General features: G+C 44.5%; 1 protein-coding gene across 3 annotated transcripts in view; it reads left to right on the top strand.

Annotated features, from left to right (window-relative positions):
* LOC120998076 (glutathione S-transferase 3-like) overlaps positions 1–16,636 on the top strand; it is a 48,232-nt gene that overhangs the window by 22,875 nt on the left and 8,721 nt on the right. For all 3 annotated transcript variants that reach the window (XM_040428555.1, XM_040428553.1, XM_040428554.1), the window contains exons 2-4: positions 2,552–2,649; positions 4,945–4,996; positions 13,687–13,819. In XM_040428555.1, the coding sequence (XP_040284489.1) occupies positions 2,563–2,649; positions 4,945–4,996; positions 13,687–13,819 (272 nt within the window). In that variant the 5' untranslated portion in view covers positions 2,552–2,562. The remainder of the gene's footprint in view (positions 1–2,551; positions 2,650–4,944; positions 4,997–13,686; positions 13,820–16,636) is intronic.

Genomic DNA, 16,636 nt, shown 5'->3' with positions numbered 1-16,636 from the left:
TGGATGGTGACTTGCAGTTTTTCTAGCGTATATGTCCCAGAATGACTCCAGTTTTCTCTTTGTACTGTCCAAATGGAGGAATAGTAATTTTGTTTTTTACTGAACCCTACATCTGCAATAGCAAGCAGAATTCGCTTTTATAAGTTATATTGGCTTTGGGTTATTATCATAGGTGTGCGCAGCCTATTGCATTAGGGTGTGCACCCTTAAGCACAAACCCACACATCGCGCGCGTATATGTGTGTGTATGTATATATATTAGCCTTTATGCCATTAGCCCCCATTATCAGCCCTTATGCCTCATTAGCCTCCATTATGCCCCCAGCAGCCTCATTTTTTATACAATAAAAAAACACTTACCGCTCTGCTCCTGGACACCGCCGCTCCTCGCCGACCGTGATCCTCTTCCTCCTGCTGTCGGCTGTGCTCTGAACTGGCGCGCACAGCGTGACGTCACAAAGTGCTTCACGCTGTGCGCAGCCGTCAGCCGAGGACCAGGAAGTGGTAAGTACATGGCGTTCACCGCTTCTTGGTCCTCCGGTACTAATGAGCGCTTCCAAAATGGAAGCGCTTCATTAGTATTTGCCGGCTAGCAGGCTTGATTAGGGTGTGCCCAGGCACACCCCGTGCGCACGCCTATGGTTATTATCCTATTTTGGCGTATATTCACATTTATTGCAGAAATTCATGTGCTGGCTGCCAAAACAACGCCTTGTTGTGAAACATGTGAATTTACCCCTATCCGCACGTCCATGTAGCAGACACCTCCTCATGCCCCCTTTTACGTCCATCTTTATTATAGATTCTTTTTAAATATAATTATAATATAGATATAATATAATTTATATAGAATTATAATATAGATTTATTATAGAAACAGAAATTCTGTTTCTTAGAATAGATATTTTTAAAAATAATTTGATACTCCGATTCCTTTATTTTTTTTTATTATTGGTGATTCTAAGGGGGTATTAAACCTAAATGTTATCTTATCCACCTCTGCAAATGATTGCACTCTACTGTACCCTCCCAAACACATTAGTGTATTCTTGGCCGAACCCGCCATTCTCAGCAACATAATGAGGGTCATTTACTGAGACCAGATTTTTACGCTGATCTTAGATTCCATCAGATGCACCTCATCATAAATCAGGCGAATCTATGGCGGTCCATGCACCTGGCGGAAAAACGAGGCCAGGTGTAAATGTTAGTAAATTTGCTGGGGCCGGAGTTCCGACCCAGCCACGGCCACAAAACGCCCCCGCTAAGCCCAACTGCAGAACACGGTGTAAAACTGCTCATGGGACTAGGTATTGTTGCACAGCCAGTCAAAAAAGGGACTTGCAACTATTTTTATGACTAAAATAGTCGCAAGTCCCTTAATAAATGACCCCCAATGTGTATGGGTAGCTCTCGACCCTCCTTCGATAGATGGTGGGAAAGAAGGATCAGGCAAAAGGAATTATCTTCTCTGATCCATTATTCTGCCATTGACTATACATGTTTGGCCACACTGAAGGTGAATGCCTACGGGAGACTAGGGAGGGAGTCAGGAGACATGGCTGTTGGCTCATCATTCGGATGACCGATATTACATGTGTGCGGCTGGCGTATGGAATGATGTCGGACTGGGAGAAGTTGACTGTGCTATTAGGGTCCATTCACACGTCCGCAATTTTGTTTCCGCATTTTGCGGAACGGAATTGCGGACCCATTCATTCCTATGGGGTAGCACGATGTGCTGCCCGGACACGGAATTGCGGACCCGCACTTCCAGGTCCGCAATTCCGTTCCCGAAAAAAATAGAACCTGTCCTATTCTTGTCCGAAATTGCGGACAAGAATAGGCATATTCTATAGTGCAGGCAATGTGCGGACCGCAAAATGCGTAACGCATTTTGCCGCTGTCCGTGTTTTGCGGCTCCGTGGATCTGCAAAACACGTTGCGGACGTGTGAATGGAGCCTTAAATACGATGACTGTCAAGAAGAAAAGAAATGTGTGACCCAGTAGTGATCACTTATTTCACACGTCTCCAGTGCCGAGAAGTCCCTGACATATTTTACATGCAGACGTGCAGACGGAATTTAGAAGTATTTTCTAAGTTAAAAGAGATTGTCCAGACTTACTCTTGATTTGAACTCTGGCATGGAGGGACACAACTGCACCCTGGGTGGTTGGGTTGTTAAAGCAACCAATGGACACCCTTTCTGGATGGAGACAGATGCCACACCTGTCTGGTGTGTAGTCGTCTGATGTCCGATAAGGAGGGAGAAGGTTAGTAATATTTGGTTCTGCCTGGGCCGTATTTTGTTCTGCACTACTATGGTATTGCTGGCCCGTCTACTTGTGTTGTCACGCCTTCTGTCAGTTTTTAGACGCCCCTACAACATGGAGCCACTTTGTTTTTTTTTCCAGGGCCACTTTAAGTTCCCAGTCCTCCCCTGAGGGCTCCATTAAGATAATGGAAGTGTTTTGCAGCAGTACTCTGACCATTTATCCGCCACATCATCTCATCCTTGCCTCTAATTGTTCCTTTTCTTATCATTTTAGAACAAGTAATCATGTCCGGGAAACCAGTACTTCATTACTTCGATGGACGTGGTAGAGCGGAGGCCATCAGGTTCTTGTTAGTGGTAGCCAAAGTTGAGGTCAGTAAACCCAAGTGATCTTTGCTACTGTGTATTCCTTAATAGTATTACCTGTATAGTCTGTGCAAGTATACTTCAGAAAGGACTGGCTTTTATTGTCTCACAACATTGCTATAGGCGGGTTTCACACAAGTGCAATACAGGAGAAATTCTAAGGATCCGAACTAACGGCATGATAGATCCTTATGATGCTGTCAGTTCAGTCCATTAGACCAGCGGTCAGACCGGAACTCGTGGTCGTAACTCGCACACATGCACTGTGAATTTTACATATGGTTCTACTTGGGAGTCTGCATGATCATCCCACTGGTAGTTTTAATGGGAACCACATTTGTTTGTGAACCAACTCTTCCAGAAGCAGCTGAAATGAAGAAATTATGGAGCAGAAGATTTCAGTGGAACCAAAACTGTAGCATCGGTGAAAATTGGGAACTCTGCAAGCAGACAGATGGAATTTTTAAAAATGTCCTCCACGTATATCTAGTACCTGGATGTTGCATTTTTCTATCTGCACAAAATAAAAGCATGGTAGAAAATGAGTAAGAAAATAAAAATATGCTATGTGTGAACAAAGCCTTAAAGGGTTTTTCTGGTTATAATGATTTTTAAGAAAGTGCCTGTAGCCTGCCTGCTAAAAGAGAAGATTCAAACTGGCCTGCTCCTTGCCGCTCCGGTCCTCTGCGCTGCCTCTGCTGTCTACACCGTTTACATCAGGTGGCTCATGGACATGGTCACATGCCGCGCTCCGGCCAATGACTGACTGCTGCTTGAGGCCACTAAAGCCAGCCATTGGCTAGAGTGGTGCATGTGATCATGTCCATGTACTGCCACATGTAAACAGTGCTGGAACAAGAAAATGGAGACTGCAGAGGACCTGAGCGGCGTGGAGCAGGTAAGTAGGCATCTTCTGTTTCAACAGGCAGGCTGCGGGCCATCTATGACTAGATGTGTGACATTTTTTCCTGTCCTTTGTTTTTGCATTTTCTGTAGGTTAGCCACAGTCTTGTGGACAAGATCCTTGGGGTACAGCTACATGGTCACGTTTCCTGATGCAGTTTTGGAAGCCAAAAACCAGGAGTGAATTCAAAAAAGAGAAGTCATATCTGTCCTTTATACGTTTTCTCCTTTTATGATCCACTGCTGACTTTGGCTTTCAGAACTGCATCAGGAAAACTGACCGTGTGGCTGTACCCTTGGGGCCCTTTCACACACGAATCTGACTCTGGCATTTTTATTATAAACTATTTAATAATATCACTACTTCTCCTTCCTGCTGGAAGGACCTACCTATTGAGAAGAGTGAAGATCTGCGGACACCGCGTGCTGTCCGTTCTGCAGAACATGTCCTATTCTTGTCTGTTTTGCAGACAGGAATAGGTTTTACACTAGGTCCACAAAAAATGGGTACAACACAGAAGGCACACTGACATCATCCGTATTTTTTGCAGATCTGTTTTTTGCAAACTGAAAAATACATACGGTGAATGCACATGATTTTTTTTAACCACTAATAAGACTGCATGTGTTTGTTTGTTTTTTGCTACATTTTTTGTGGGCTTTTTTTAGTGCCAAAGATGAACTATTTGATACCTTTACAAGGTGTATTTATGTGGATTATTTTAGGAGTTTTCCTATAATGAAACACCAGAAAAAAAAAACGCCAGAGCTACAGCATGCTGAATGCAAAAAGGCAAAAATACCCACCTAATAAAAAAAAACAAAAAAAAAAAAACACTTGTGCGTCCCACATATCAGGCTGCGTTCACAAGTGACTGAAAATCCACAGTTTTTTGCTGTGTTTCTGCAGCAAAAACTGTACAAAAACAAACTGCAACAAAACCGCATGTATTACAGGCTGTTTTGACACAGAAAAAGCTGCAGATTTCACCCTCTCGATTGGAAAGGGTCAAATCCGCAAGGGAAATCCAATGTATAAATTGACATGCTGTGGATTTCAAATCTGCAATACCGCAGCTTTTACGCAGCGTTTTCTTTATGCAGCATGTGGGTGAGAATTCTGACATTCTCATCCACTTTGCTGGTTCTGTACAGCGCTGTGGATTTGCCGCACGAAAATACTCAATGGCAAATCTGCGGCTAATCGCTCACGTGTGACCCTGGCCTTACATTTTCCATAGGCCTTCCGCTAACCGCAACAACTTTATTGCAAAAAAAACGCAAAGGTGCAGAAAAACACAGCTAAAACTATATGAAAGCAGCCTAAATACGTTTTTTTTCTTGCAGAAGCAGGTCCAGAGAAACTAATCGTTATACATTCTGTCTTTGTCTTGTCAGTATGAAGAGAAATTTTATAAAACAAAGGAGGATTTGGACAAACTGCTTAAATGTAAGCATTTCATATATTTTTTTTTAATCTAGATGTTGTAACATGTTTTTGTGTTGTGTGCATAGTTCCCACACTGCCGTGTACATACAGGCTAGTTATGTGGAAAGTTCTGCAATACACAGAAGTATGACTGCTGCACTTGTAATATGTGAGATCGCCCTATGTTAAACAGCCAGGTAGGGATGCCTTCACATGCGGCTCTTTTTATTTTTTATTTTTTTTGCAGTACATTTTCCTGCGACTGAAAGTCATTTCCACTGACTTAAATGGCGCTTGCAGAAATCCATGTGATTCCCGCCACAGCATTCAAATGAATGGAACTGGTTTTCAGTCACAAAATCGGCCACTTGAGGCACCCTACGGCTACCTGAACATGGGTGCCGGTGAATTCACATAAGATCCGCACAAATTTCTGTGCAGATTTCTGCAGCATATTGACACCAAAATCTGCAATTTTGCGGATTAGATGCGGTTTTGCCGCAGATCTCACCCTTCCATTGGAAAGAGTGAAATCCGCAGCTAAAACCGCAAACCTAATTGACATGTTGCGATTTGGAAATCCACACAGCAGGTCAATTTCCACACATAAACAAAACGTGTACATGAGATTAGTGGGTATATAAGATGTGCGATAGGCTGCACAGATCCCTTGTTGCGGTCATGGGTAAAAGATGCGATTTGTAAAGAATAATTTGCCGAGAACCACGTGCCATTGATGGAAGAGGTGAACGTCCGCTACGAGATGCACGAGGGGAACCAACATGCTACAGTAGAGCAGCTGACATCCAAAATGAACCAGGGGCTACCAGACTTGTCTAAAACAGTTCAGTGAACCCTACTGTGTATGGGGCTCCAAAGCAGGTGGATGGTCACTGCACCTCTGATAACAAAGTTGGCAGAAAAGGATTTTTCCCCATGCACCTTCCAGCCTCTGGGATGCACTGAGGTCAGCATGGCTCCAGATACCTATGACAACCTACCAGGACCTTTAGGCCTCTTTCTCATAAGTGATTTTTCCGTGCGGGTGCGATGCGTGAAGTGATCGCAAAGCACCCGCATTGAATCCTGACCCATTCATTTCAATGTGTCTGTGTACATGAGCATTTTTTTATTTTTTCACGCATCAGTTCTGCGTTGCGTGAAAATCGCAGCATGTTCTATATTCTGCGTTTTTCACGCAGCCCTGGCCCCATAGAAGTAAATGGGCTTCAGTGAAAAATACATTGCATCCGCAAGCAAGTGCGGATACGATGCGTTTTTCACTGATGGTTGCTAAGAGATGTTTGTAAACCTTCAGTTTTTTTTATCACGCGCGTGAAAAACGCATCAAAACGCATTGCACCCGCGCAGAAAAAACTGAACTTCATCACAGACAAAACTGACTGAACTTGCTTGCAAAATGGTGCGAGTTTCACTGAACGCACCTGGACCTAATCAGTCACCCTCGTCCTTGCTGCACACCCTGTTACTCTAGCTGGTGGTCATGTGACTTGACTGTGCATGTCCTATAGAAATGAATAGGATGCACTAAGATCTGTTTTCACTAATACATACTATACAATCCTCTGAAAACCCCAGTGTGTCTATGCCAGATACAGTTGTAAACACTCATACAAGTCCTTGGCAATGCCACGTTAAGCAAAAGTGCTGGGTGCCAAAGCAACTATATAATACACACCTGGAAAAATTCTGCTCAGTACAACTGATCAGCTGATCACATTTTTTATATTTACATAAAAAATGAATAATGCATCAACAGAAGGTGGCAGTCACCACTTGCCTAGGGTCCATGCAGTTTGATATGAATAGCCCAGGGAAAAACCTATTCTGAACCTGGCATAATGCCTGGGTGGCAAAACACAGCTGAACAGTCTGGCCAAACGCACATGTACCATTAAAGGGGTTGTCTCATCATGGACAATGGGGGCATATCGCTAAGGATAAGCCCCCCATTGTCCTATAGGTGCGGGTCCCACCGCTGGGACCCGCACCTATATCGAGAAAGGAGCCCCGCAAGTGAAGGAGGACGCACTGCGCATGCGCAGCCGCCCTCAATTCATTTTCTATGGGGCTGGCGGAAATAGCCGAGCGCTGGCTCTGCCATTTCCGTCGGCCCCATAGAAATGAATGGGAGCGGGGGCTGTGCATGCGCAGTACACTCCCATTCACTTCTATGGGGAGCCGGCTTGGTAGTGGCCGGACCGGAGTCCTTCAGCCACCACCTTGCGGGGCTTCATTCTCGATATAGGTGCGGGTCGCAGCGGTGGGACCCCCACCTATAAGACAATGGGAGCATATCCTAGCGCTATGCCCCCATTGTCCATGATGAGACAACCCCTATAAGGGCTCATGCACATGGCCGTTGGCTGTTTTGCGCATACCGGCCATGTGGAATGAAACAGCCGACCCTTAACAGTCCTATCCTTGTTTGTAATTTGGACAAGAATAGGACATGTTCTATAATTTTTCGGATGGCACTGGACGGACATGCTGATGCAGGGAGCAAATGTGGATCGTATGTGGACCCAAACCGCGGTCGTGTTCATGAGCCCTAACCAGTATGAATACCAAGCACATAACAGCTGCGCCCCAATATTTCATATGGGGCACAGCTGGGGCAGACGGTGTATTTTTATCAGACAATTACTTTAGCTTTGTACAGTTGTTGTAGGCGGATACAACTGTAGCAAAATCTCAGCTCTGAGAAGACCTGTTTTCCAGCTTTAGATCTAACCTAGCATGTTCTGACTGCAAGCAGAGATAAATACAGTAAGTTAGACTTCAGTTATTTGGTCAGTTATTTCCATCAGTTAGGCTACATTCACAAGAATGTATTTTGTTTCCGTGTCGTTCCATTTTTTTTTTCTGCGGCTTGGATGCAGACCCATTAATTTAATGGGTCGGCAAAAAATGCGGACAGCACACTGCATCTGTATGTCCGTTCTGTAGCCCCGCAAATATTTTTTAACATATCCTATTCTTGTCCGTTTTGCGGATAAGGCTAGGCATTGTTACAGTGGATCCGCCAAAAAAACGGATGCCATACGGAACGTCGTCCATTTAAAAAAATTTTTTTTGCGGTCTGCAAAGCACTTACGGTCGTGTGAATGTAGCCTAATTGTGAGCAAAAACTAGTGGTGAATAGAGATGCGGTATAATAGAAAGATCTGCACCTGTTCTGTGTTTTTAACCCTCACCTGGTTTTGGCTCATAATAAGGGCTCATGCACACAGCCGTTTCCCCACCTTGGCAGTATTGCGGCCTGCATACAGCAGGTCCGCAATACACTGGGCACCGTCCGTGTCCACCGCGCATCCACATTTACTTGAATGGGTCCGCAAACCCAGAGATGAGGTGCAGAAGCACGGATCGGAAACCCCATGGAAGCACTACAGCGTGCTTCCCTGGTGTTTCTGGCCGTGCCTTCGCACCGCAAAAAAGTAGTGCATGTAGGACCATCTGATGCGGATAGCGGACCCCATTAAAGTGAATGGGTCCGCGATCCGCATGTGGCTGCCCCATGGTCGGTGCCTGTGCATTGCGGACCCTAATTTGCGGTCTGCAGCACGGGCCTGGCCAGCACAGTCATGTGCATGAGCCCTAACTGATGGAAATAACTGACCAAATGACTGAAGTGCGAACTTGGCCTTACACGCGTTCTTATTATGCGAAGACTCCAGGTAAACCTGATAGGGGCACACTTACTAAGGCTGGCTTTCTACGCCGGTCTGTTTCCCACCTGTTCTGCCTCTAGATATGCCCAACTTATGATGAGAAGTGCGTCTCATAAATTAGGTGCATCTGTGGCATCCTTGCTCCTGACATAAAAACTATGGCAGCTCCTGGCTGATGTAGTTTTTCGCCAACATTTACGCCTGTTGGTAAATTTGCTGGGGCTGGATTCCCTGCCCTGGCACAGCCCCCGACACGCCCCTGTCACCCCCTAACTGCCAGAAGCGGAGTAAAACCGGCCGTGTGACTGAACATTGTCGCTCGTCTGGTTAAAAATGGGGACTTGTGACTATTTTACATGTAAGTGTGCCCCATAGACCATGTGATCCTAAGAACAGGGATTCAGGGGGCACGCATAAAGAATATACCAGATAGAAGTCATGTATCGCCCCCTTCTGGCCCCGCATTTCATCTCTAGTTACATGGAGCCAACATTGTGCAGATCGGCAGAAGGAGCATGTGTGCGCCCTATAGTCTTCAGCGCGAATCGTCAGACGGGCGTTTCTTGTTATTCCAGATGGGAAGATGTGTCCATGTGCTGATGTGTTCGCTGTGTCTCACTAGTCCGCTTGATAGCTGCAGGAAATTGGGTGTAGACCGGTTCCCAACAGCGGGGTCATGATGGGTGAAAACTGAATTCACGGCATTGTACATGCAATGTGGCCAAAAAAAAACTTTTCAAGGGATTTTTCAGGCTCCTAGCATTGCTGATCTATCCGCGTCAGTATCCGATCAGTGGGGATCCAGCATCTGGCGCTCCCACTGATCACCTTTTCCTTGTGAATATGGGCCGAGCTTCAGTAGTGTGACACGGCCACTATACTGTAGGGGTCATTTACTAACCGTTATACGACTTTTTTGGCATAAAATTGTACCTCTTTTTACGCTGCGTTCAACACAAAGGAGTGTCGAGCGCTGGTGTAGTTTTTCCAGCAGGCGCACGAACTACAAAGATGTGTATAATTTATATATCCACATGAAATCTGCACCAAAACCACACATAAAAACGCACATAAATCTGCACTATTGATCACAGTTTTGGTGTATTTTTATGTTTTTGTTGCAGATTTTCTGTTTGTTACCAGACCCATTGAAGTCTATGGGGGAAAACCTCTACACTGCAAAATTGCACAAAAAGTGACATGCTGCAGATTTTCAGATCTGCACTACAGGTCAACTTCCAGACAAAGTGTACATGAGATTTGTCTAATTCCATACACTTTGCTGCTATTTTATTACTTCCTAGGAAATCCGCACAGAAAAAAACGCACCGCGTTCAGCCACCCTTAATGCCCCTTGCACACGGGTGTCACAGATTTTGTCCGGATGCGTTGCAGGTGCATTGCGGCAAACCCGCGCGAGTAGGCACGGAATTTTAGTCAGTTTTGTCTGCGATTGCGTTCCGTTCAGTTTTTTTTTCCACGCGAGTGCAATGCATTTTGTACGCGCGTGATAAAAAACTGAATTTGGTACCTAGACCCGAACCCGGACTGCACTATAGTTCAGGTTTGGGTTAGGTGTTCTGTAGATTTTATTATTTTCCCTTCTAACATGGTTATAAGGGAAAATAATAGCATTCTGAATACAGAATGCAAACTGCAAAAGGACCTTCGATGACGTCATCGGGCTCACCACGTGGTGAGCGCGATGACGTCAGCGCAGGTCCTGCTGAATGAAGATAGGTGCAGATTTTTACAAAGTTTCAAATTTTTTGGTGTGAATTGTGGGGATTTTGATGCAGATTTTTCCTCGCAGCGTTCTGCACGAACAATGTAGAGATTCTCATACAGAAAATCTGCAAAGCAACATTATTATTTAGGCCCCTTTCACACGGGCGAGTATTCCAAGCGGGTGCGATGCGTGAGGTGAACGCATTGCACCCGCACTGAATACCGACCCATTCATTTCTATGGGGCTGTTCAGATGAGCGATGATTTTCACGCATCACTTATGCCATGCGTGAAAATCGCAGCATGCTCTATATTCTGCGTTTTTCACGCAACGCAGGCCCCATAGAAGTGAATGGGGTTGCGTGAAAATCGCAAGCAAGTGCGGATGCGGTGCGATTTTCACGCACGGTTGCTAGGAGACTATCGGGATGTAGACCCGATCATTATTATTTTCCCTTATAACATGGTTATAAGGGAAAATAATAGCATTCTGAATACAGAATGCTTAGTACAATAGGGCTGGAGGGGTTAAAAAGAAATAAAAAATATTTTAACTCGCCTTAGTCCACTTGATCGCGTAGCCCGGCATCTCCTTCTGTCTCCTTTGTTGAATAGGACCTGTGGTGAGCATTAAATACAGTTACAGGACCTTTGGTGACGTCACTCCGGTCATCACATGGTACGTCACATGATCTTTTACCATGGTGATGGATCATACGATGACCGGAGTGACGTCATCAAAGGTCCTGTTGCTGCACAGAGATCAGATGAAGCCAGAAGGAGATGCCGGGCCGCGAACAAGTGGACTAAGGTGAGTTAAATATATATATATATTTTTTTTTTTAACCCCTCCAATGATGTTTTACTATGCATTCTGTATTCAGAATGCTATTATTTTCCCTTAACACCATGTTATAAGGGAAAATAATACTATCTACAGAACACCGATCCCAAGCCCGAACTTCTGTGAAGAAGTTCGGGTTTGGGTACCAAACACGCGCGATTTTTCTCACGCAAAACGCATTACATTGTTTTGCACTCGTGCGGAAAAATCGCGGGTGTTCCCGTAACCCACCCACACATTTTCCCGCAACGCCCGTGTGAAAGAGGCCTTACACTGCGAAGCAAAACACAACGCAGGGACAGACAATTTTGAGCCTCATAGCATAACATGGCCCTTAGGCCTCAGAGCACATAAGATCCACAAGAATTTCTGTGCAGATTTCTGTGCGTTTCTGTACCAAAATTTCTAATTGCGGATTTTGGTGCAGATTAGAAGCGGTTTTGCTGCAGATCTCACCATTCCACTGAAAAGCGTGAAAGCCGCAACTAAAACCGCAAACTTAATCAACATGCTGCAGATGTGGAAATCTGTACTACAGGTCAATTTCTGCACAGAAACCAACTTCCAAGTGTACATGAGATTGGTGTAATCTCATGCACGTTGCTGGTACTGCACTACAATGCGTGCAGGTGGTCTTTGGGGTACCTGCACACGGCTGTGGGTTTCAAAACAGAATTTCCACGTGGATTTTCTGTGTTTCTGCACTAAAATCTGCATGTGTTACTCATTCACTCTGTAGTACTGTATTATACGTTCTGTTTTTTTGTATGAAAACTGCGAGGAAAAAAACGCTCTTAATTTGCAACACATGCAGGTAGCTTTTAAGGTGTTCATACACCCTCAATAGCTGTCGCCAAACGTGTTCAGATGACCGCCATCTCTCTCGATTCCCCCATACATACACACTGGGCTAGGTGTGTAGTCAATGAGGAGAGAGGAGAAAACTTTTTTCCTAGGAGAACAAAAGTCTTGGGCATTGAAATTCAACACTGCTGATCCTTTTCTCCCCCAACATCATCTGACAGAGGAGAGTCAGGAGCTTCCCATACATATTCGATTGTCAGCTGGCTCTGCCAAAAAGGCAAGTGCTTATTTTGGGAGAGGGGAATAAGCTATTGGCAGTGGCTTGTATCCCTTTTGAACAGTAAGATCGGACATGTTGATATCCGGCATGGAGACAGCTGGGACACTGCCATGCACATTCGATCCATGGGTTCAGCTGACATTCCTCTATTGCAGCGATGCCCAACCTACGGCCCTCCAGCTGTTGCAAAACTACAACTCCCAGCATGCCTGGACAGCCTACAGCAGGGCATGATGGGAGTTGTAGTTGTACAACAGCTGGAGGGCCGCAGGTTGAGCATCCCTGCTCTAATGTGTACGGCCACCTGAACAAATGCCACTTTTGATTCAGTCGAACTTCACACCTAACAATATACTCCATAATGGCATTTATCTTCTGAGGGTTAAATTATTATAATCTGTAGTATCTATGCATTTTTGTCACCTCTTGATCACATCTTCAGAACTACGGAGTTTTCAACTTAAAGGGGTTATCCCATGACAAATGTAAAAAATGACATCATATAGTACATAACAATCTCTTTCTAAGAAAGGTAGAACCAGCCCTGTACCTCAGATGGATCCAGAGATCTCCCCATTCATTGCTCTGCTAGATTTATATCAAGCTGAAAGCTCGAGGGGAGTGTCTTTTCTGCTGCAGCTCAGCGGGCGTGTCTCAGCTCTTCCTATCACAGCTCAGGAGGCAGGTGTGGCCATTTGAGGGAGCAGGTCAAAGAAATAAGAAAATGAAAATACAGCAGGTGGCGCTATATAGATACATTTTATTGAATAGCTCAGTGGCTATGCAAATTTGTTTATTACATGCAATTACAAAAGAATTCAGTTCCAAGTGCTGGTTTGAATACTGTAGAAATGTTTTTTTCGTGGGACAACCCCTAAGTACTGAAGATCAAGTGACGACGCAGATGTTACCTGCACAGATATGGTGAATTTGCAGCAGATCTGTGACTATTTACAGTATTATTATTTTATGTACTTAAATAGCGCTGACATATTCTGCAGTGCTTTACAGACATTCCTATCACTTGCTTTCCCCAGTGGAGCTCACAATCTAAGGTCCCTATCAGTATGTCTGAGTGTGGGAAGAAACCAGAGGAAACCCACATAATCACGGGGAGAACATACAAACTCCATGCAAATTTCCTTGGTTGGATTCAAACCTAGGACCCCAGTACTGCAAGGCACCAGTGCTAACCACTGAGCCACCGTGCAGAGTTACTTGTGGATGGGATTTTCCGGGGTATGCGTATTTTTATGTCTTAGTCCACCCGTTGCAATTTAAAGGGTGAAATTCTATGCATATGTAAGACATGCAGATTTATTGTAAAAATTAATGTGTGACTTTTTTTATTTCCTTTTAGCTGGAAAACTGATGTATCAACAAGTACCAATGCTGGAAATCGATGGGATCAACATGGTACAAACTAAAGCGATCCTGAGTTACATTGCAGGAAAGTATGACCTGTATGGAAGTGACCTGAAAGAAAGAGCTTAGTAAGTACATGTTACCACGGTTTACTTAGGGTGCTTTCACACCTCTGATGGGTGCCTATTCTAAACGCCTCAGGTGACTAGGATGACTTCTGGGTACAGAGGGCAGGCCAGCCAGTATCTTCATTCCCCTTTCCAAGTTGTTGGTCCCCTATAATCAATCATCCCGAGGGTCTTATTGCTGCTGTTTGGGCAGGTAGTATTTGCATGTAGCTGTACAGGGGGCCCACCGAACGGATTCCACTGGTAGGCCCGAGGGGGGCCTGAATGTTAGCGGCATACTTCAACCACAGGCTCAAATGTAAAAAAAAAAACATTAACTGGATGCTTCTGTATAGAATGGTATAGTCACAGCAAAATAAAGGTATACTGAATATTAACCTAACGGACATTAACCACTTAGTGACCAGCTTGTTTTGAGCCCTACTGACCAAGTGTTTTTCTCCCTTTTTTCAGTCTCCTTGCAAGAGCTAGAACTTTTTAATTTTTCCTTCTATGTAGCTGTATGAGGGCTTATTTTTGATGGGACAAGTTGTAGTTTATGGTGCCATTTTGGGGTACACATCTTTCTGATTAACTTTTATTAACTCTTTCTGGGAGGGAGATGGAAAAAAACAGCAATACTGAGTTTTTACGTTATAAATTTTGTGGCGTTCGTTTTTCGGCATACATAACATAACATCTATATTCTCTGGGTCAGTTTGATTACCGCGATAACAAATACATATCGTTTTTTTTACGTTTTACTACTTTTGCATAATAAAATCCCTTTTTTCAAAAAAGAAAATCTTTTTGCATCGCCACATCCCAAGACCCATAACTTTTTTTTTCATTTTTTTTATTTTGTGTGAGGGCTTGATTTTTGCGGGACGACTTGTAGTTTTCATTGGTATCATTTTGGGGTAAATACCACTTTTTGATCGCTTGTTACGTTTTTTCGGTGGCAACTAAGAATAAATTAGCAATTCTGGCATTTTTTGTTGTTTTTATTTAATGCCGTTCACCATAGGAGATAATTTGCTTAATGTTTGTGTACTGCGGGTTGTTACAGACGTGGCGATGCCAAACGTGGGGGAGATTTTATTCTTGCAATTTTTTTATTTATTTAAAAGCACATTTTGAATGGGAAAAAAATTATTTTTTATTGGAATTTTTTTTCATTTAATGTGTTTATTTTTTTAATTTTATTTTTACTTTTTAACCACTTAATAGTCCCACAAGGGGACTATAACAGGCAATCTTTTGATTACTTCTAAAATACAATGCACTATCCCTATAGTGCATTGCATTTTAATGTCAGTGCTGGAGAACACTCAAGGCAGGTTTGGGGCCTAAACCAGGTCCCAGCCAGCCTATACACACATTAGCACCCCGCGATCGCATTTGTGGTGTGCCAAAGGGAGATAGAGGGAGTCTGCTTCCTCTGTCACTGCTTATATGCGGCGGGTGCCATTGCCCGTGGCATGTAAGGGGTTAAAAACAGCCCAGATTGGCACTCCTGGCTGTTAGAGCCGGAGCGTGGCTCTCATGCGAAAGCTGAGCCCCCGCTCTCCACTGCATTGGGGACCCATGCAGCGCTTAGACTGGTCCGGCGTGAAAAGGCGGCAGCCCAGGCTAAGGCCCCGTAGTGATCGCTGTAAAAAGGTATATTGATGGGCAATAAGGGGTTAATAGGACAGATTCTTGGTCTCCATCAGTTTTCCTTGGTGGACTGGCAACTTGGTGGCCCTAGAAAAAAAAACGTAAAAGTGGTCCCCATGTTGTAGGTGGGTCCAAATTGACAGAAGGCGGGCAAACAAAAGTAGGCAGGGCTAGCAATACCACAGGGCAGCACAAAATACTACCTCAGCAGAACCAGATACCACAGTGCAGCACTGCTGCCTGAATTAATTTAATGCTGAGAGCATCAGATCTTTATGTACCTGACTGGCGGCCAAAAGGTTGGCTTGGCAGGGTGTCTGGGCATCGGCCCACCTGGAAATTTCCCTGTAGGGTCGATGGCCAGTCCACCCATGCCTGGTGCATATTGGCTAGATGAGTACTGTGACATTTGTGGTCACAGCCTTGATGAACAGAATACCTGGAGGTCTCTCTATTTTCAATGACTAACCGCCAGACACAACAGGACTCGTGAACAGCTGGAGGCAATATAGATTTTAGGACTTTGGCACTGTACAGGAGATGGGTGGGACTATTGGGCCTCATAGCAGCTGTGTGGCCTGTCTCCATGAGTGGTATGCTACTGTACACAGGGGTGCACCTAGCCTTTCTGCTGCCTAAAGCAACAACTGAAATGGTTCCCCTCCCTCTCTAATGCCAATTTCTTAACCTAACTCCTTCCCTTCAACCCATGGCCCTTCGGCTGCCCCTCTCTTGACCCTACCTGGTGCTGCCTGAGGCGATCGCCTCACCTGGCCTCATTGGTGGTGCACCCCTGACTGTACAGCACCAGCGATCTCCATTAGCAGTTCCCTCTTGTGGGTGCATCAAATTGTCATGTCTGAACTTGGGCCTAGCTAGGACTCTCTGGTGCTTAGACCAGCTCTGGCATGTAATATTTCCTAATAAAACAATTGTAATTTTTGTGCATGCTATTTTTTGATGTGGATTTTGTAGGATTGTCACAATTGTAATCCAGCATGTAAAACTGAAGTTAAATATTAATTGCTGCTTTCATTTTGTTTTGCCCTGCTCTCTTCCTGTGAAGTTGGTAACAGGTCAGTTAGCCTGCAGTCTCTGTAAGCAGGTCTTGTCTATTCTTATAGTTCTTATAGTTTTTCTATAAAGGCGTTGTCCCATAATCACCATTTATAACCTGTG

Source organism: Bufo bufo, chromosome 4, assembly GCF_905171765.1.
Source record: "Bufo bufo chromosome 4, aBufBuf1.1, whole genome shotgun sequence".
Classification (NCBI taxonomy): Eukaryota; Metazoa; Chordata; class Amphibia; order Anura; family Bufonidae; genus Bufo; species Bufo bufo.
The sequence above is the reverse complement of the archived record's forward strand: the minus strand, read 5'-3'. Positions and strand labels throughout refer to the sequence as shown.